The sequence below is a fragment of the Octodon degus genome, unplaced genomic scaffold (genome assembly GCF_000260255.1).
Source record: "Octodon degus isolate 3935 unplaced genomic scaffold, OctDeg1.0 scaffold00146, whole genome shotgun sequence".
NCBI classification, from domain to species: Eukaryota; Metazoa; Chordata; class Mammalia; order Rodentia; family Octodontidae; genus Octodon; species Octodon degus.
In genome coordinates, this window is record NW_004524722.1 from 6,625,336 (window position 1) to 6,647,048 (window position 21,713).

Genomic DNA, 21,713 nt, shown 5'->3' on the forward strand with positions numbered 1-21,713 from the left:
CAGAGCATTGTTAGATTATATTGTGCATTTCCATCCCAATGAAATAATCTTCTCCCTCCTACTCACCCTAACTGCTTTCCTGAGAAGTCAGCTGAAGATTTCTCAAAGTAAACTCTCCCTTTGGTTCATAGAACACTGCTCCTTTCCCTTAGAATGTAAATCACCACATCTCAGTCTTATTGTGGTGTGAGCTCCTAGTAATCCTTCTGTGTCAGCCTCTCCAGTACTAGGATTACAAGCGTGCACCACCATCTCCACTTTCAGTAGCTGGCAGGGCGCACCCATGGTTCCAGGGCTGGAATAGCATTGATCCCTCAAATGTTTTCAAAAAGGAAAAATATAAAAGATCATTTGTGAAAGGAATGAACTGAGAGAGAAGCTAAGATAAAAGTATGTTGCTAAGTAGTTGTAAAGAGGAAAAAATAGATTGGAGAATTATGTCCCAGGATTAACCCTAGTAGTTCGTAAATCAACCTGCTCAAAGCAGTCTCCCTCATAGGCAGCATTTTACAGGACAATAATGTCTTCGATCTGGGTATCGGTGCTAATGTTCCAGCCAGGCAGCTGCAATCGCACTTGGTGTCTTTAATGTGCTTTTGACAATACAACCAAAGTGACTCTTTTCAAGTGCAATTTGGATCCTGTTCCTTTGAAACTTACCATTCTACAGTCTCTTCCACTGTTACTAAGATAAAAATAGACTACTTAAATTAATCACAAGGTTGTCGTCTTTTCCTACTCATCTCTCATCTGTCCACATAGTGCTTCCTTTCTACACTCTGGTCACACTGACCAGTGGTGCCCTCAGATTTGCCAGGCCAGTCCCCTTCACTCAGCCTCTACACATCCTGTTCTACTGACTAGGAATGTTTTTACCCCCAACACTCTCTTCCCTTATGGATTCTCATCACTTAGCTATCAAATAGTCAATGTCTCCTCAAAAACTCATTCCTTACATATCTTAGCATCCAATATCTCTTCTTTCTCACCCCATTTCTTTTTACATTTTCCATATTTAATAACACCAAGCACTTTTATTTATCATCTCTGAAAACGGGGACAGAATTCTTAGCCTCCAATCTGTTTTAATGTATAAATAAAATTGTGCTTATAAAGCACTGAGAAAGGTTCAGTTAGACTTTCTCCCACCCTAGCACATTCAGAATTGTTATTCCTTTCAGTAGGAAGGGAAATTAAAATAATTCTCTAATAGATTTGATGATGGAACATATCATAGAGATGGATAGAAAGGTGACTCCAATTAAGGGTCATGGGTGAGTGAAAGATAGACTTTCAGTTGGTCATACCACATAAGGAGAAAAAGACTAGACTAATGCAACTCACGAAGTTAACAAATTACAAAGTCACTTCCCTCCCTTCAGTGGAATCATGACACATATTCAAAAGCAAATCCACAATATAGTATTGGAGAAAACTGAACACAATATGGTCATGCATTAATCCAAGTGACAACAGCCACTCTATACTTCCAAAGCAGTTCTTGAGGCTTGTATAACCCAGTGACAGGCATATTTTAGTTTAAAATTGGTTATCACAATATCAAAACTTATTATATTTTAAGGGTACCAAAACAACATGGCATAGGACGCCACTTTAGAGATCTCACCACCTTGACTCAATGAACCATGTCAGTATATGAATTCTATTCATGGCCCACAGCTGATGCAGAATATATCCAGTAAGTTTTAATTGTGTCCTGGTCTTCATTGCATGCATCCATGTAGTCTATCATCTTAACGATTGCATCATTGTCCTGGGGGTAGTTACAAATGAGACTAGAACTGAAATCACCACACAGATTCAATCACTAAAAAAATAAGCCTACAACCAGTTTACACAACCATTGTCCATCAAAGAAACTATGTACAGCATTAATGCAAATGAGACTTCTCAAGTGAGGCAAGTGTCTGGCCTGGGTATCTCCATAATTTTAAAAATATAAAGATATTGGAACTGCCATGTTCCAGGTAGCATGGAGGGATTGTCCTTTTATGATAATGAGGCATTAAGAACAGAGAGATCATAAATTACAGAAGGCACTGAAAAAATAATGAATGATGAAATGTTTTCATGTATGGGTCATAATAGGTAGATGGAGGGATTTTCCAGCTCTATAATGCAGTGCTATTTTTCTTGAATTATGTAACTGTCTCCAGTTGTATTTAAATTTCTTAATTTCACCCTAGAGCTCAGATCCTAATGCTACATTTGCTATGTTTCCATCCACATAGCACTGCCTACTCTCCAAGAAGGTGTTATACCCTTCAACCACAAGATGGGTTGAGTCTTCATCTCCACCTTTAATCTAGTCCAGTAATGTTTTTTTACACACACACACACACACACACACACACACACACACACATGTTATCCTTTACTGACTGGCAAGTGTGATAAAAATAAATATTTGCCAAATTATTTCTTCTAAAAAACTTAAAGAACAAAAGCTATGAACTGTCCAGGGCTGTTGTATTTAGAAATTTTCTACATGAGCATCTATAAGTGAAAAGCAAATATTTCAAAGTAAAAGAGTCTTTTAAATGCACCTCATCTTGTCTCACTAGGTTTCCCCTGCTGTAATATGGAATTAAAGAATGGATTTTATGTTTCTCCAAGAAACGGACAACATGCTATGAAAGAAGCTAAAGTTTCTCACTGGAAACAAGAAAACTTCAGCAAAAAATGTGTCTGTAACCAATACCAGCCAATATGCTTCACACCAACAATACCCAGTTCCACCCTTCTTCCTTCTTTCTGATCGGAATCCCGGGGCTGGAGCATGTACATGTCTGGATTGGCTTCCCATTCTTTGTGGTGTATCTAGTAGCCCTCCTGGGGAATATCACTATATTATTTGTGATCCAGACTGAACGCAGCCTCCACCAACCCATGTTTTATTTCCTGAGCATATTGGCCTGTACTGATCTGGGCTTGTCCACAGCCACCATCCCCAAGATGCTGGGCATTTTCTGGTTCAAGCTTAGACAGATTGACTTCAGTGCCTGCATCACACAGATGTACACCATCCATATATGCACTGGGCTGGAGTCTGTGGTGCTGACAGTCATGGCCATAGATCGCTACATTGCCATCTGTAATCCCCTGAGATACAGCATGATCCTCACCAACAAGGTGATGGCCATCCTTGGCATAGTTATCATAGTCAGAACTTTGGTATTTGTGACTCCATTCATATTTCTCATCCTGAGATTACCTTTCTGTGGTGTTCAAATCATCCCTCACACTTATTGTGAACACATGGGTTTGGCAAAATTAGCTTGTGGCAGTATTAGGGCCAATGTTATTTATGGTTTAGTTGCTTTTTCAGTGGGCTACATTGATCTCTCTGTGATTGGATTTTCCTATGTCCAAATTCTCCGAGCAGTCTTCCATCTCCCATCTTGGGATGCTAGATTCAAGGCACTTAGCACATGTGGCTCGCATGTCTGTGTTATGCTGGCTTTCTACCTACCAGCTCTCTTTTCCTTCATGACACACCGTTTTGGGCATAACATCCCTCATTACATCCACATACTTTTGGCCAATCTGTATGTTGCTGTGCCCCCTGCCCTGAATCCTATTATCTATGGGGTAAAGACAAAACAGATAAGAGAGACAGTGCTAAGAATCCTTAAACTATTGACATTTGGCTCCAAGAAGATATTCTACAATAGCTCAGTAAGACAATCATGAGACTAGACCAGAAGCAAACACTGAATACATATTGGTTAAGCACCGAAATTATAGATTATAGATCAATAAGACAGTACACAATCTCAAATGAAGGAAACTAAAAACTTCTCTGATACAATCCTCTGTCACTCTCACATGAGGCAATCATATCATATATCTCTCCGAATTCCAGAACTCCCCATGGAAGGCATAGCCCACAGATTTCATAATAAACTCAAAACTCACTAAACTACAAAGTTCCTACAGGTTTTACAAAAGCTTGATGCTCAATGTCTGCCTTGAATAATTTTCCCCTACAAGGAGATTATCTCCACTGACCTTTTAGCAACTAATGTTTATGACTGTAAAATGACACAGGGTTTCATTAAAACCAAGCAGGATGCAGTAGCGCTATGAATGAACTAAAAGTCAGCATGTATATTTCAAGTCAGGCCCTTCCTTTACTGAAAATTTGACTTGAGAATTACACCTAAAGTCTTGGATCTTCAAAAATTGCTTCCCATAAAATGCAATAAAACAACATTAACTTGATACTATCAACTGAGAAAGGCTGGTGAAATTTTTCCACCTTGTCAAACATTAAAAGATTTTTGAAATATATACTCTACTTATAGAATGCAGTGTGATGATTCCTTCTAATGGATTTAGACTTAGCTTTCTAAATCCAACTCTAGTGCACACTGATTTGAAATGAGGTCACCATCTTCAAGATTATCTCCATGCATGGAGCTCTTTATGGACTGTAGACCAAGAGGCTATATACCCTGAAGAGGACAGGGGAGTCTCTCAGATTTGAGGAATGATTGAAATTCTATATCCCATGGTGCTGGCCAACATACACTGTAGAGGGACTGTAATTGTGGCTTCTGTACAGTAGGAGACTAAAATGGTACAAAATCATTCATATGAAGGTGTGGAACAGACATGAAAAATCAAGTGAGAAACAACACAATTGTACCTGGGAACTTTAATACCCCATTGATACAAAGAGACTAACTAAGCAAAAAAGTCAGCAAAGAAATAACAAAAATTGAAGGTTGGGGAGATATCTCAGCAGTCTAAGTGCCTGTATGCCAAGCACAAAGACCCAGGTTCAATCCTCAGTACCGCATGAAGTGCCAGCCCTGAAATCCAGGGCGTGTCATGTAGGCCACTGAAACCAGGCATGGTGGTGCATGCCTGTAATCCCAGTGCTGGGAAGGCTGAGACAGGAGGATCACTATGAGTCCAAGCTGTGTATCAAGACCCTGTACCAAGTACATAAATAAATCATCTTTTTACAATTTAATAAAACAAAAGTAGCAATCTTTCAGTGAAATTTTGGGGGGTTTCCATGTAGACTATCATGCCATTTATAAATACTGACAATTTAACTTCTTCCTTTCTTAGCTTTATTCCTTTCATTTCTCTTTCTTTTCTAGTTGCTCTGGCTAATGTTTCCAGAACTATATTGAACAGGACTGGTGATAATGGACATCCTTGTCTTGTTCCTGATTTTAGAGTGAAAACATTCAGTTTTTTTTTTTCATTTAGTATAATGTTGAATGTTGTTTTGTCATAGATTTTGTTAAAGTTAATGATCATCTATTCCGATTTTCTGTAGGGTTTTTATCATTAAAAATGTTGAACATTGTACAAATTTTTTTTTTCATCTATTGAGATGATCATGTGATTTTTATCTTTGGTTCTGTTCATACGGTATATTACATTTATTTCTTTGCATATATAGAACCGTCCCTGCATTCCAGAGTGACTTATCCAGTGTATAATTTTCTTCATGATTTTCTGCATTGTTTGCTAGTATCTTGAGTATTTTTGTACCTATGTTCATTAGGGAAATTGGACTGTAGTTCTCTTTTATGGTTGGTTGGGTCTTTCTCTTGTTTTGATATCAACACAATACATTCCTCCAGGAATTTGGGATTAGGGATTATTGCTTCCCTTTCAATTTCATTGAAATGTTTGAGGTATATGGATGTTATGGTTTGTATCTAGGTGTCCCCTAGCCTCATGTAGTCATTGGGACAGTTTCTAGAGTCTGTGATCAATTCATGATCCAAAGCTGGGATTATGGATATGACTACTATTCCCATCCTAGGGTAGTAATCTGCATTACAATGTAAGGAGGGAAAAGAGGCTAGATAGCTGCTGCTGCAGTTTCCCATCCCTTTGCTTTTGCTCTTTGCTCTTTGCTGCTGCCATAAGTGGCTGCTCTCTGCCATGTGCCTCTCTGCTTTGGAGCAGCTGAGTATGGACTTAAATCTCCACTAACTCTGAGTTAAATAAATCTTTCTTTCTTTAATTATGGATGCCGGGTATTTTGTCCCAACAATTAAAAAAGTGTAACTGAGACTATGTGCATTAAATCTTCTCTAAATTTCTTGTAGGTTTCAGCAGTAAATCCATGAGGAACTGAGCTTTTCTTTGTTGATAAGAACTTACATCATACATAAAACCATCCTTGCATTCCAATCTCATTATCTGACTCATATTGCGTTATTCAGGATTTTTACATCTTCTTGATTTAGCTTTAGTAACTAATACATATCTATGAATCTATCCATTTCTTCTGTGTTCTCCATCCTATGAGAGTGAGTTTTTCAAATTAAATATTGATAATCTGAATTTCCACAGGTGTGGTACCATTGTCACCCTTTTTATTCTTCAATTAATGAATTTAAGTCTTTCTTTTTAATATAAAGTTGGCTAATGGTTTACTTATTTTATTTATTCTTTCAAAGAACGAAGTTCAATTTTTTAATTGTTTGCATTATCTTATACTCAATTGCATTAATTTCTTCTGTGATCCTTATAATTTCCTCTATTATATGAGCCTTGGACTTGAAAGGGTTCATTTGTGCTCATTGTGTTTCTTTAGGTGACAATTCATTGCTGTAAGTTACCTGCTTAAGACTGCTTTCATTGCATCCCAAAGCTTCTGGTATGTTTTATCTGCATTTTTTAATGTATTTGGTACAGGATCTCACTGTGCAGCTTGGACGTGGGCTCCTAGTGATTCTCCTGTTTTCAGCCTCCCTACCTCTGGGGTCACAGGTGTGTACCACCATGCCTGCTCTCAGTGGCCAGCTCGGTGCACCTGGAGGTGGTGCCAGTGCAGCATGTGGTGCCACGGATCAAATCCCAGACCCTGTGTTTGCCTAAGCAAGCACTTAGTCAGCTGAGCTATCTCACCAGCCCTGCATTTTCATTTAATTGTAAATATTGTTTAATTTCTTCTTTAATTTTATATGTGCCCCATTTGTTAATAAGTAGGATGTTATTTAATTGCCAGGTGCTTATGGAGTTTTGCAGATTCTTTTGCCATTAATTTTCAAACTCATCACATTATGATCATATAATATGGAAGGGATAATTTCAGTTCCTTTACATTTACCTAAAGATGTTCTATGGGCTACTACTACATGTGCTCATTAGAGAATGTCCTGTGTGCAATTAGAGGCACGTATATTCTGATCTTGTTGGGTGGAAAAACTCTGCAAACATCTACTAAGTCCATTTGCTTACAGGTTTGGTTCAGTTTTTGTATTTCTTTGTTGACTGTCTAATTGATCTATCTCTTTGTCATAATGGAGTATTATATTCCCCTGTTACAAATGTGTTGTTACCTATTTGATTTTTCATATTTATTGCTATTTGTCTTATACAGTTGGGTACTTCAATATCTGTTGCATACACTTTTATAATTGTTATCTCTTTCACTTGAAGTTTTCTTCTAACAAGTATGTAGTGACCTTCTTTATCTCTTTGGATCATTCTTGGATTGAAGTTCATGTAGTCTGCAAACAGGATAAGTAGCCCTGCTTTTTTTCTGGGTTCCTGTTACCTGGAGAATTGTTCTCCATCCTTTGACTCTCAGTCTATGAATTTCTTTTTGAGTTAAATGTGCTTCTTGTATACAGCACATTGTTGGATCTTGTTTTTAGGACCATTCTCTCAATGTATAAATGAGGCCATACATTTACACGGATTTTTTATAACTAATATGTATTGGCTTGTCTTTGTCATGTTATTTTCCTGATGCTGGTTCCTTGCTTTTTCTCTCTGATTATCCTGCTTCTGGTTTCTTTCTGTTGCTTCACTTGGCATTGTGGTCATTTCTACCTGTGTCTACAATATCTTTCAGTACTATTTGAAGGTTGGTTTCTTCATCATGAATTTCTTAAGTTGTTCTTTGACATTGAAGTACCTTATTTTCCATTAATTTTTAAAGATAGATTTTCAGGGTACATGAGTCTTGGTCTGATGTTATTTTCTTTCTGGACTTGAAATACTATAATCTATGCTCTTCTTGGCTTGAGGGTTTGTGTAAAGAATCCTGCTGTGTTTCTACAGTATTGTTAAAATAGCACTAAAACTTTAAGAACTGATAAGTACTTTCCTAACATTATCACATTTATTCTGCATGAAAAATATACAAATTAGCATTGAAAGGCTATAGGTTGAATAGGGTATATCCTCACTCTGAAAGCATCCTTCTGCTCTACACACATCCTTCCTGTTCCAGATTTGAATCAAACAGAGACTGAGAACAGAACAAATGGGAATTTAGTGAGCCTTTACTAACTGGCCTGGTGGCTGGCCAGATGCACCTAACATAGGGAGGCGTCCAACCAGCCATGCATCTTAGCCAGTCTGGAGGTTAGCTAGCAGCACTCCATGCAGAGGCACTAACCAGCCCTGAAACAGAGTGAACTACAGTCGTTTATAGCAATAACACAGCTGAAAGCTGTTGACAACAAGGGACTTCACAGTTTTTAGTCATAAGTGTAACTTGCCCCAGATGGGGCCTGTTACAAGATATAGTTAAGGTGGAAACATATCAGCTGTGTATAACAGTAGCAGGCTGAAGGATATATACTTAAGCCAGGAAGTGAGGCTCAAAGAGGTAAAGCTCCCTGCCAGCTTTTGCCATAATAGAAAATAACAAGAACCACATTTGTAACAGAAAACCATTTTAGTGAGGACACAAGGTTCCTCATAGTAATTTCACACAAAATTCAGTTACCTCCAGCCAATTCAGTCCTGAAGCTATCAGCAACCCATAACACTTCCAAGAGAACTAAGTCTCCATTACGTGAGCCAGGGGGTTGCTTTAAACTACCCGGGTGATGGCTTAGGCATCCAGGCACCCAAAGCTCATACTTTGTCCTACTTCTGCTACTGCTCAGGGGTGCTGAGAAGTAGGAGCTCACACTGGGCTTCCACCCCATTTCCCTTCAGGTCCTTTTGCCTTCCCTCTTTGACTTTGATGATTCTCTTTGTTCTAGTCTTTTCATTTCACCCATTCTTTTCCCTCATTTTCTTCACTTCTTTGGTTTTCTCACGTTGTTTTAAAACAAGGTACCGCACAGGCCAGGGGTTCACACAGCAATTGAGACTGGCCATGGTGGTGCGCACCTGTAATCCCAGCTCTTGGGAGGCTGAAAATAGGTGGATCACTATGAGTCCAATTTAGTAATGAGGCACTGAACACCCTGTAGACCCTTCCCTAAAATACAGAAAAAAAATACAAGTAACAGAGTAAAATTTATTGTACTGCAAGTCCTTCTCCCTGTGAGATCTACTGCAGCAAAACTGTCCAGTGTGGCCTTTCTTTCCCTAAAAAGTAGACTGATAAGATTACATGAACATTTGGTAAAACACAAAAAAAGATAATGGGATTTTACTTCATTCAATTGAAAGATATCCATTCCATAGTGAACAATTATTTTTAATTCATAATTCTTTTTATTAATTTTATTTAGAAATGAATAGCAATGAGACAGTTTCAAATTCGATTAATAGGACAGTTTCATTAATTAATGCATTGCATATTGTTGTCTTCATAGTGGTTATTCATAGAACAAGATGCAGACATGATGTCCTGTCCAAACACTATTAGTAAAAATCTTTCTTCTCATTGAGTTAAGAGAAAGTAGCTGCATGCCTATGTTGTTTTATATATATGGATACAAAGTAGTCCTTCAGTTGTATCCCCATTCTTTGTTTAGTTTTGTCAGAGGTGGGTATTCCATTGCCATTTGAATATTCTAAGTGCAAGAATTCAGCAAAATAATCCAATATAATCCAGTAGTTCATAATAATAGTGGGTTATCCATAGGAATGGCAATGTCAGAATTTGTTGGCTTGAGCCTTTTACAGCTCAGCATATTAATATAGCTTTACTTTTCATACCTCATTATTATACTTTTCTCCTGGATGGTTAAGACCAAGATGAAGCAAGACCTATATACTAAGAAATGTAACTTTTGTATCTGACAAGATCAGTCAAACCCCCTCAGGATTTATCCTGAAACCCTGTACCACAGTTTGTAGATCCTTTGTCAGTGTCAGCCATGTGGATGAGTCACAGCCATTGCTTGACCAATTTACTCTCTGTGAAAGCCTGAGAGAATGTTTTCTCTCCATGTGACTGTCCTTAGGCACACTCTGCATTGTTGATCACTTTTCCTCTGTGGCCCCATAATCTCCTTGATCAGAAAATGTGGGACATCACTGAGTTAAAGGATGTTACAGGGCAGGTTCTTTTATGTCCTGAGTCCTCACTGACCTTGAAAGGCTAGGGCCAAAATGTTGGCTGTCCTTGTAGAGCTTTTTTTTTTTCCTAATGTTTGTTCTGCAGACTTGAGCTGTTAACCTTCCAGAAGAGAAGCTTAATGATATTATTAACCCATAACATAGGCAGTTGAGCTTAAACTCACTATCTGTCTGAACAATTAATTTGTATCTAATACATTTCCAGAAAGGCTTATATATTCTGAGATGAGGCTTTGGGGATTCAGAAACATCCTGGGAGTGCTCGCTTCATCAGTGGATTAATCTGTTGATGCTCAGCTGCATGGCCTGCTCAGAAGTGGGTCTGTTTGGAGGAGACAAGTCACTGGGGCAAAAGTGAAAGGAATATTCTTGTCTGGGCTGCATCCTCTCTTTACGGTTTCTTCAAAACTTGTCTGCTTCCAAGTTACTATTAAATGGGCAGTTTTGTTCTGTGGTGTCCTTATACCGTGACGTTACCTTGGAGTCAGTCATCCAAGGAATAAAATCTCTGAAACCCTGATCCAAAATAGACTTTCTTTCCTTAAATTACCTATTCTATGTATTTTGTCCCAGGAGTAGAAAGTTGACCAATGCATCAACATATGTTAATTTTCCTTATTAAATGTAATATTTTGCTCCGTTTTTCTTCCATTTTAATCACTATGATCACATGCTAAAAGTTATGTATATTAAAAATGATTCACTTAATTGCAAGGGCTGTACACATCTGGTTAGCAAGTGTGAAAAATTTCCAAGAAAGCCTCAGTATTCTTGTGGAATCTGTGGTGGATATTAAATGAGCACATGGAAATGAGCATGTAATTACATGGATGTGTATGTAGGATCTATGTACCCAGGAAACTGGCTTCCTGTCTAAAGAACACAGAAAGCCAAGATAGTGCTTGGTTACCAAATGCACTCCTTTCAGGAAGAAAGAAACTTTTTGTTCTTCCATCTGCCTTGCAAGCTGTCCCAGTAGGGCCTTTTTGTACCCAGAAGAGGAGAAATTGAGATGTTCTCAGAGGGCAAGGTCTCTGAGGCTTTAGATTTAAGAATGCCACAGGTACTTCTGTACCTAACCAGAGATCCTGTGTCCATGGACCCAGGACCCATGCAGCATCTGCTCAGTAAGTGACTCTGGGAAAAGTGTGTGGAGAGGTGGCTGCACCAAAGACTAGTGAGAAGACAAGAGACCTGTCTCTTAGGGCTGAACCTGTGTTTCCCTTTCCTAAGCCTGTGCAGCTGGAGTAGTGTGCAAAGGCAGAAGGGGCTAGGACATCTCAGGTTAGGACGAGTATGTGAGTGCCTTTGCTCTGAGTTCTTCTCTCTGCCATTCTCCTCTGGGCTCTTGTTGGCACCAGAAACGCAGGGAAGCTGGCCTGTGTCTGGATGAGATTAATACACAGTGGTAAAGCTGTAAAGTGTATCTTCAGAAGCCCAGCTATGAAACGTTGGTGTTCTCAGCTGTTAGTAAAGAAATTTAGGGGCTTTAAAACAGAGAATATGCCTTTAAAATGTTTGAATCATGAAGTAAAAATTAAATTTAGTTCATTTTGCTTCAGAAGCTATAGACAAAGACCACATTTGGTTTTCTGTGGAGTGAAAACAGATATCAGTGCCATCTAACAAATTGTTAAAAGCTATTTCCTCCCAAAATAGAACACTAGCACAGAAGAGCACTGAACTAACTTTTTCAATGTAGAATCAGTAATGTTTGAAATTTTGTTAAAGATGTAGATGTTACCAACCTATATGAATCTTGTAAACCTCAGTAATCCCAATAATCCTCCTACTTTTTAAAAAGAAGCTTCTCTGGTTCTGTGTTGTGGGCCACCAAGAAGCCCAGGACAGGACAGAGCTATAGGTGTCTCTGCTTTGAATTTTGGCCTTCAGTTTCCTCATTCTTCCCCTGGATGGAACCAGAAAATATGAATTCTAGGTCTTCTCCTATAGCACTGTCCTATCCACTGTGAGTGCAAATATAGGAGCCAAATACAGGAGAAGAGACAAAGCATAAATTTCATCTCAGATTCTTCAGTTCCTGGACTGAGCAGGTTATTCAATACTTGTTGGAATATTTATGGCTGAAGGATATCCAACATTACCAGAAAATTCAGAAGGAAAGGAAGATTAAGAAGGGTAAAAGCTAAAGTAATCTTATGTCATCTTCTGAAATTTCAAGTCAGATCTGAAAATAGTTGTCTCAGTGCCTTTCTAGAGAAAAAAGCACACTTCTTTCTCCTGCATATATACTTATGGCTGAAGTACCAGATCTTCCGCTTGGCTGTCCCATGAAGGTGTCATTAATATTAGCTGTTTTCAAGCTGGATATTTCACTCTTTTCACAAATACTTTGTTATCCCGACAGAATAAAAATGTCTTGGTTTAATTAAATTTTGAGTCTGTGATTTATAAAACTTAAATGCAAAAATTTTACCAGAATATCAGGAAAAAAATAAAGGCAAAGCCTGAATGAGTGAGTGTGTAAGGGGGTATCTAGAGTTAAACAAAAGAATTTGCACACATGAGCATAAGCAAAGCTAATAAAAGCTCAGTCAGTTGTAACAAATCAGGGGCCTATTCAATCCTATCAATATGCTTTAAATTTACTAGTGAATGTATTTAAAGAAGAAAAGGAAAGGAAAGACCAACTTTAATGAACATAACATCTGAAATCTTTACCAACTCATGATGATACAAATTTATATAGATTAATATTTTTGTTTCACATACCTTTTATTATTCAATATTGATTATGTATAAATGGGTTTCATTTTGGCAGATTTGTACAAGCGTATAGTTTTCTATGATTGTTTTTATCTTGCCAATAACCCTCTTGCCCCACATGGAGAAGAATCAATGTATATATTTTCATTTTAGACCTCTCCCTGTTGCCTATCATTTCTTTTTTTGTGGTTTCTTTTTTAAAAAAATAATTTTATTGAGAAACAAATAGCAATGAGACAATTTCAAAACCAATTATTAGCACAGTTTCAATAATTAATACATTGCATATTGTTGTCTTAGTGATTATTCATTGTACAAGATGCAGACATGATATCCTGTCCACGAACACTATTAGAACAAATATCAGTATTCGTTGAATTAAGAGAATGCAGCTGTATATCTGTTCTATTTTAAATATACAGATACAACATGGTTGTTTGTTTGTATCCCCCATTTTTGTTTAGTTTTGTCAGAAAAGGGTATTCCATTGTCATATAAACTATTATTTTAAGGACACTGTTAAGACCACTCATCACTGTGAACCACTGCCTCAAGCACAGTGCAAAAGTATTGAAGAAGAAAAACTGAGATGGGGGTTAGTGGGTAAGAAGATATGAAAGAGAAAAATATATCAGAGCATATGACTATGGAAATAGTTTTATAATCCTTATGAAACTCTTAGCATGCTGTCCTTTAGATGTAAAATCCGAAAAAGCAATATGGAAACCAAGTTTTTAAAAGTGGATTAAGAAGGGAATTGGATCATGTCAGCAGAAGAAACAAGAAGAAGAATGTCAAGTGAGAGAAAACCAGAAACTCCAGGTGCTATAAAACATGCTTAGGTCTTAAGAAGGGTGACTAAAGACAATGAAAAAACATTTTTTAAATCAAACCATAGTGTACTGATGCATCCCTGCAATGACACAGGGAACAGGTATACTGTATTCATATTTTTTTCCTGGCTTTGAAATTTCCAGACCTGAAGAAATTACTTAGATCTTCATTTCTTCCACATTTGGATCTTGACAGTTAAGCTGTACAAAAAACACATAATCTCAGAAAATCGTTCCCAGGTTAACAATAAGTTGTGAAATGCTCAGCTTACTTTATTTATTTTGTAGCATTATGTCACCAATAAAAAAATAGATGTATAAAATTCATTCAACAACATCACTAGTCTAGCCTACTAATAACAAGAGAAGAGAAAGAGACTTTTGTTTTCCAAAACTGTTTTACATTGCAGATGGGAGGGCTCTGGCTGGCTGTCTGGCTTGCAGAAGCAGATGTCAGGAGTGAAGAGCAGAGCCTAGGCAGGAGTGTGGGTCCTCTCCACCCTGACAGCAGCCAAGGCTGCTGAGAGGGCCTCCTGATGGGAACAAGAAAGAGCTGGCTGACCGAATGAAACTGCCCTTGGTCCCACAAAAGCCACCACTGGACCCAAATCACTAATTAAAACTTACCAAAAAAGTACATTTCCGCAAATGTGAAAATACCAAACATTTTCATCCATAGTTTTATTACCACTTCCCTCCTTCATCCCCTATCCACATCTGAAAACTACTTCTCAGATTCTATTCTTTAAACTACAGATTACTTTACAGATGAATTCTGTTTTCTTTTATATTAAGTTGATGGAACAAGTACACTTTTATGCAATAAGTTATGAGGTCTGGAAGAGCTCCAGACTTTAATCCTATCCAGCCTTCTATGAAAGGTGTGGATAAAATTAAAACAGAATAGATTGGGTTATAAATAGCTATGATCTCATAATGTTAGTTCCCTAAAGTAACAATAAAACATATTTACCAGAATTCTGGGTGATTAAATGGGGAAAGGTCCCAACACTTTTAAACACAGTTCCCAGAAAATGTTAAGATAACTACATAACTTTATGCTATATTGGTAAACTTGATGAAGAATTAGGAGGGGTTTTTTATTTTAAAGAGGAAAAAAAACCAAAAACCAAAAACTAATAACAAGAACAAAGACAAAAACAAAGTGTCATAGAACAATAAAAATGGTTCCTTTCAAAACAAAAATATAAAATTAACAATGGTTGTTATCCTCATATATGTTGCTCTAGGGGGCCTGCCCCTTAGCTCAGTTGTTTAAGTGGCTGCTTCAACAAAGCAGTCAGGCTCAGGTTGCTGTGGTTTGATCCCCACAACTCAAGCCAGCCAAACCTGCCCTGAAGGCATTCAGAGCAAAAAAAAAAAAAAAAAGTTCAAATATGTTGCTCTTATTAACAGATATGGGTACACCAGATTGATCAAGTGATTAAACATTAACTTTTCCTTTCATTAAACCTTAATTTTTTGCTTATTTTTACTTATTTTTTAATTTTTTTTCTTTTGCAGAACCAGGGGTTGAACGCAGGTCCTTGCACTTGCCAAGCAAGTGCTTATTCCACTTAGCTGTCTCTCCAGCCCTTTTAAATTATTTTACTTTTTTTTTTATTTATTTATTTTGCAGAACTGGGGATTGAACTCAGGCCCCTGTGCTTGCCAGGGAAGTGCTTATTCCACTGAGCCATCTCTCTGGACCCTTTTTTAATGATTTTAAAAAGAGTGCAAAAATATTTGATGTGAAATTAGAGACAATACACACTTAAAAGAACAAGACGCAACCATGGTTGTTTTATTACACATTGCTGTCCTCGATGAAGTTGCTAATATTATAGATATTAGCATGTAAAGTTAGTCAAGGTACAAAACTTTAAACATTAACTACTACTTTCAAAAAATCAACAGAAATTAGCAGGACAATCATCTCTACTATCCTGTCTATATACCTACATGGCTTTTTCCTTTCTTTTTTACCCTTTATTTTCTCATTTCCTCATCTCAGCTGCATATTCCTTATGTTCAGTTTCTTTCTGTTTTACTATACCTATTGTACTTTCCATATTTTATTTATTATTTAGGTTCTTACACTAGAGAAACAATATAATGTTTACACATGTGAGTCTGATTTATTTCACTTATAAGTATAGCCTCTATTTGCATCCATTTACCTAGAAAAGCTACAAGTTTATCTTTCTTTATAGCTGAGTAATACTTTATTGTGTAAAATACTACATCTTTTTATCGATTCATCAGCATTGGCATTTGGGCTGTTTCTAAGATTTAACTATGACAAATTGTGCCGCTATAAACATGGGTCACATATATCACTGTGGTATGGTGTTTTCAGTTCTTTTGGAAAAATACTCAGAAGGGGAATTAGCTGGGTTGCATTGAACTTCCAATCCTAGGTTTTTGGGGAGTTTCAACACTGATTTTCATAGTGGTTGTACCAGTCTATATTCCAACAAAAAGTAAAGGTTTCCTTTTTCCCCACAGCCTCTCTAGCATTAGTTGATTTCTTTATGAGGTGAGATAGTATTTCTGGGGTGAAATAGTATCTCAGTATTGTTTCAATTTGCATTTCTCTAATGACCATTTCTATGGAACATTTTTTCACATATTTATTTGCCATCTGTATTTCTTCCTCTGAGAAGAATGTATTCATCTCAGATATTGATTTTTGGATTAGACCTGAAGAACTGACTTTTTTTAATTTCTTTGTATATTCTTGATAGAAGTCTCTTGTCTGAGTGACTGTCGGTTAAGATTTTTTCCCAGTTTGTGAGTTGTCTTCTCACTCTTATTAGTAATGATTTTGTCATGAAGAAGCATCTCAATGATGACACCCCCATTGTTGATTCACTGAAGTTTTTCCAGTGTAGTTTGCTTTTGTTCATGAACACTCTGACTACTCCTATGTCTTGAAGCCTTCCACCTACTTTCTCTTCCAGTGGATTTATTGTTCCTATTTTGACGCTTAGATCTTTAATCCATTTTGACTTTAGTTTAGGGCCTGGTGATAGACCTGGGTCTGGCTTTAGCTTTAAGTATGTGGGAAACCAGTTTTTTCCAGCATCATTTGATGAAATATAGATTTTAAGGTATTGTTCTTCAGGTAATTACTGTACCTGAAGAACAGTACCTTAAGAAAGGCCTCTATTCCAATTGACAGAATTAAGTATGATGAATCCTATGATATGAGAGTCTAGAAATAGGTGACTTTCATCTGACTCTGCCAAGGTGCATTGGGCTACAGACTCTCTCCTCTTCTCTTCTCTTCTCTTCTCTTCTCTTCTCTTCTCTTCTCTTCTCTTCTCTTCTCTTCTCTCTCTCTCTCTCTCTCTCTCTCTCTCTCTTTCAGGAGAGGGACACAGAAAAAGCTTTACTTTTAGTGTACATGAGGATGTCACTTCAATCATTTATAATTGCTTCCTCTGGACTCTCAGTGTTGTTCAGCTGTCACCTAACTTTTCAGAGTAATTTGTGCATAGCACTATCAACGTTCATATCATTTATTTTTTTCTGATTCATAATGCCTCAGGATCATAATACTTTATTTCCTTGAGAGTAAGGATAGATTCTAATCTAAGATTAGGACCTTACTATCTAGTAGAAATCCAGGGAAAGACTAAATAAGAAAAGAATAATCTAATGTGGACAACTTATATCTGTACAAAGTAAAAAACTAAAATGCAGATGGGATTGGTAGGATCTGAAAAGTGGGCTCCATCATCCACATATTATTGTATGAAGATACGTAACTTTCTGCCTTGTTTGATGATGTTTATTGTGCACTTATAGCTATGAAATTTCTCATTCTCCTTTTGGGCTTGTCATTTCCACAAGTTAGAAATACAAAAAAGTAAAAAGATCTGTCATAAAAATGAATGTTCACTGCATTTGTAGTGCATAATAAAATATCTAAAGCAAAACAAATATAACTGAAAGGTCATGATAAGGGTGGCATGGGGGCCAGGGACACTTATCTAATCCTCTTCGTTGTGCCACACACTGCTAGTTTAGTCATGTTCCAACAACTACATTTTCAGATGTGTAGTTGCAGATATATACTGTGTTATCATTGTTCTAGGTAGTCATTAAAAAGAAAAAGGAGGAACTTTACAGGTACAGATTTTAGTCCCATCTGTCACGCAAAACGAGTCTCAGTACTTTTCTCCTTTTTCATCACTGTGAAGACAGAACAATTTTATTGAAACCAAACATTAAATAAGTCAACTGTATATGTAAATTATCTTAGAGTTCTACAATGTTTGCAGTGGTCAAAATATTGCAGTAACCTAGCACCCAGGACAGGCAGATAAGCTCTCTGAGCCTGGATAACCCATCATAATTGGTGCAATGGAAAAGCACATTATTCTAGCATCATATATCTAGGGTCAGTAGCTAACATTTCTCTCAATTTTACAGATCATAAAAAGGAAGTTGCAAAGATAGATGGCAAAATATGACAGCATATCAAAATGACACGAGCTCCACTGACTTCCTCCTGAACTGCTTTGTCAGGTCCCCTCATGGGCGACTCTGGATGTCCCTGCCTCTCAGCCTCCTCCTCCTCCTGGCCATGGGGGCCAACATCACCCTCCTGATCACTATCCGCATGGAGGCAGCCCTGCATCAGCCCTTGTACTACCTGCTCTGCTTCCTTTCCCTGCTGGATATTGTGCTCTGCCTCACTGTCATCCCCAAGGTCCTGACCATCTTCTGGTTTGACAGCAAATCCATCAGCTTCTCTGCTTGCTTCATTCAGATGTTCATTATGAACAGCTTTCTAGCCATGGAGTCCTGCACCTTCATGGTCATGGCCTATGATCGCTATGTGGCCATCTGTCACCCTCTGAGGTATCCTTCCATCATCAATGACCAATTTGTGATCTGGGCTGCCATCTTTATTTTGGCCAGGAATATCCTTTTTCCTATGCCCATTCCCATTCTTTCAGCACGACTCCATTACTGCAGGAAAAATGTCATTGAGAACTGCATCTGTGCCAATATGTCTGTCTCCAAGCTCTCTTGTGATGACGTCACTCTCAATCGCCTTTATCAGTTTGCTGGAGGCTGGACTTTGCTGGGCTCTGACCTCATCCTCATCTTCCTCTCTTACACCTTCATACTGAGAGCTGTACTGAGACTCAAGGCAGAGGGTGCTGTGGCCAAAGCCCTAAGTACCTGTGGCTCCCATTTCATCCTTATTCTCTTCTTTAGCACCATCCTTCTGGTCTTTGTCCTCACGCATGTGACTAAGAAGAAAGTCTCTCCTGATGTGCCAGTCTTGCTTAATGTCCTCCACCATGTCATCCCTGCAGCCCTCAACCCCATTGTTTATGGGGTGAGAACCCAGGAGATTAAACAAGGAATCCAGAGGTTGCTGAAGAAAGGATGGGCCTAAGGGCAACTGCATCTCCACAATTACAGTACAAATAATTTATTCCTCAGTTAACTAGAAATTGAGCTGAATTCAGTTAACTAGAAATTGTCTCTCATAACTCAGAGACAAAGTTTCAAGGAGAAACTAAGTACTAATTCTGTAAATAAGTTCCCAGCTCTCTTTTTCAAACTTCAACATGCTCTCAAAAAGGATATCATGTCCCTATAACATCTTTCCAAGATTTTTTAGTCTGATTTTCTCTACAATATAAGAATGAAAATATGAAGATGTCTAGATGATGAGTGTGAATTCTACAGTGAAACAGTAATTTCCAGCTAATATTAAGTATACATTCTCTGTACATTTAACTTTTAACAAATATAATATTCAATACAAGTGGCCTTTATATTAATTGACCTGAATATGTAGTATAGTGATGAAAAGACCACAGTATCTTAAATGTCAACTTTGAATGATAAAAAGTGAATAGAGTCCATAAGTTTCCTTCGCTTGCCAATAATTGTGCCAGCACCATTCTTTGCCTCTCCTCTTTTAAGCAAAGCTTCTATTTTTGTTTCTGGCATCCAGATTCCTAAATGCAGAGACATTGTGAAAACTACTGAAATATGGAGCAATATTTATTGTGTTGAGAAGAATTAACATATAAAGCCTTTTTGTAATATGCTAGTATGCATTTTTTTTAATTTTTGCCTGGAATTCATGCACATTACCAAGTAAAATTCAAGGAACAAGAATTTTAAAAGAAAAACTTTAATCAAGTTCCATTGTCAGTGGCCTTCCCAGACTGGAGAACCATGCATAAAATTCTCCACATCACTACACCTAAAATTTCATCTGTGGATTCACAATGACTCTGTGATCTGTGTACTGAGTTCTGCGTCATGGTACTATGTTACATCATGAGAAAATGCCCTAGTTATTACGTCTAAATATACTTGTCCCAGTACAAAGTGGACACAGCTTTTCAAAGAAATGTCTTTGCTTGAAAAACCTCAGTGACAGTTTGAAATTATGAAGATACAGAGAACTTTGAAATAATTGAGAAAGCCACATGGGTTTCAGGCAAAATATAAACAAATATGATCCCAGACATGTTGGAGTAGTGTCTCCCTCTACGTAGAAATAATTGGAAGGGTAAGTTACACATATATGCAGCAAGTGACTTGGGAAAGAAAGAAGCCATGAGATGGTGAGAGGGTGAGTTTCTAGTTCTTCTTCAAGGCTTTCACAGATATTTGTGGCTGGCTGGGAACAACTCAAGAGTCTCACTCAGTTTCAGGATCTTCATCAGTTTCATGAAAATAAGTTATTGCTTTCAAGTACATTTCTAGTACTAATAGTCTATGAAATTACTCACTATCTAAGAGAGGCATCACTCACGCTATTAAAATTCTGCCATACATCACCTTTAAATATAGCTATAGAAACATTCACATCATCTCAATGAAAGCTGAGCAGATAGGAATTATGAAAATTCGAAAATACAATTTATGGTTGTATTCACAAAGCAAATCCATAAATAAATAAATACATAAATAAATAAAGATTGTCTGAGGAACTACTTGTGTTTCCACATCATCTTTTATAGGTCTACTTGCTTCTAACTACCAAAGCAGGCTTATGGTTTTTCTTGATTTTAAGACTTTATTGATATTTACTTCTTGGCCTTTAGATACAAGCCTTTGATAAGTAAATTATTATTTGATTTTTCATCTCATCTTTAGGATTAATATGTAACCAAGCCTATTGATATGGGAGAAATTTTAATTCCATTCAAGGAAATTTTCTTTAAAGTTAATGTGTGCATTCCTGCCCTCTGACCTCTAAGAAAGAAAATGACTCTAATGCCATAATCAGAACATTTCCTAAAGAATAGGTCCTTTAGTCTGGGATAAAAATTCCATCAATTACTAATCTATTCAAGGTATAATCTTTCATTTTTTTCAAATTCTTTAATTTTCCATGTAATTATGAAAGGAAATGATCTTGAGTTATTTATCACATTGACAATGAGTAGCGTTTAAATCCAGAAAATGTGATTTAAATTTAGCTTGATTAGTGAATATTGAAAGATATTAGCACATGAATAAGCAATGGTTGTTCATGTTAATAGATAAAAAAGAAACAATTGCCTCATATTCTTTTGGATCTTAAGTTTAAATCTTACCTTCCATAGACTTTCACAATGTTCTATATTGATATTTAGGCTTTTAACATTATAAAAACCCTTAACAGAATGCATGAGGCATAGAATACACTATAACTAGTTTTCAGTGAGAAACAGAAATAAACTCTGATCTTTCAAACCATGAAACAACTGTTCAGATCATGTTAAAAATGGAGGATTTTTAGTAACACTAATATTTTTTCCATAATTTTATTGAGAAACAAATAGCAATGAGACAGTTTCAAACCAAATTGGTAGGACAGTTTCAATAATTAACACATTGCATACATTCTTC

The 21,713-nt window shown here is 37.1% G+C and overlaps 2 protein-coding genes across 2 annotated transcripts; both read left to right on the forward strand.

The window, feature by feature from the left end:
- The first annotated feature begins 2,724 nt into the window (after window positions 1–2,724).
- Window positions 2,725–3,714, forward strand: LOC101575516 (olfactory receptor 52E5). Its single transcript, XM_004642130.2, has one exon. The coding sequence runs from the start codon at window positions 2,731–2,733 to the stop codon at window positions 3,712–3,714; it is 984 nt and encodes a 327-aa protein (XP_004642187.1). The 5' UTR covers window positions 2,725–2,730.
- Window positions 3,715–18,309: 14,595 nt separating this feature from the next.
- LOC101575900 (olfactory receptor 56A3) lies at window positions 18,310–19,251 on the forward strand. Its single transcript, XM_004642131.1, has one exon. It carries the CDS (start codon window positions 18,310–18,312, stop codon window positions 19,249–19,251), a length of 942 nt encoding a protein of 313 aa, XP_004642188.1.
- The last annotated feature ends 2,462 nt before the right edge of the window (window positions 19,252–21,713 follow it).

Coding starts and splice junctions, on each gene's coding strand:
- LOC101575900 (XM_004642131.1), top strand. CDS start 18,310: ATGACAGCATATCAAAATGACACGAGCTCCACTGACTTCCTCCTGAAC.
- LOC101575516 (XM_004642130.2), top strand. CDS start 2,731: ATGCTTCACACCAACAATACCCAGTTCCACCCTTCTTCCTTCTTTCTG.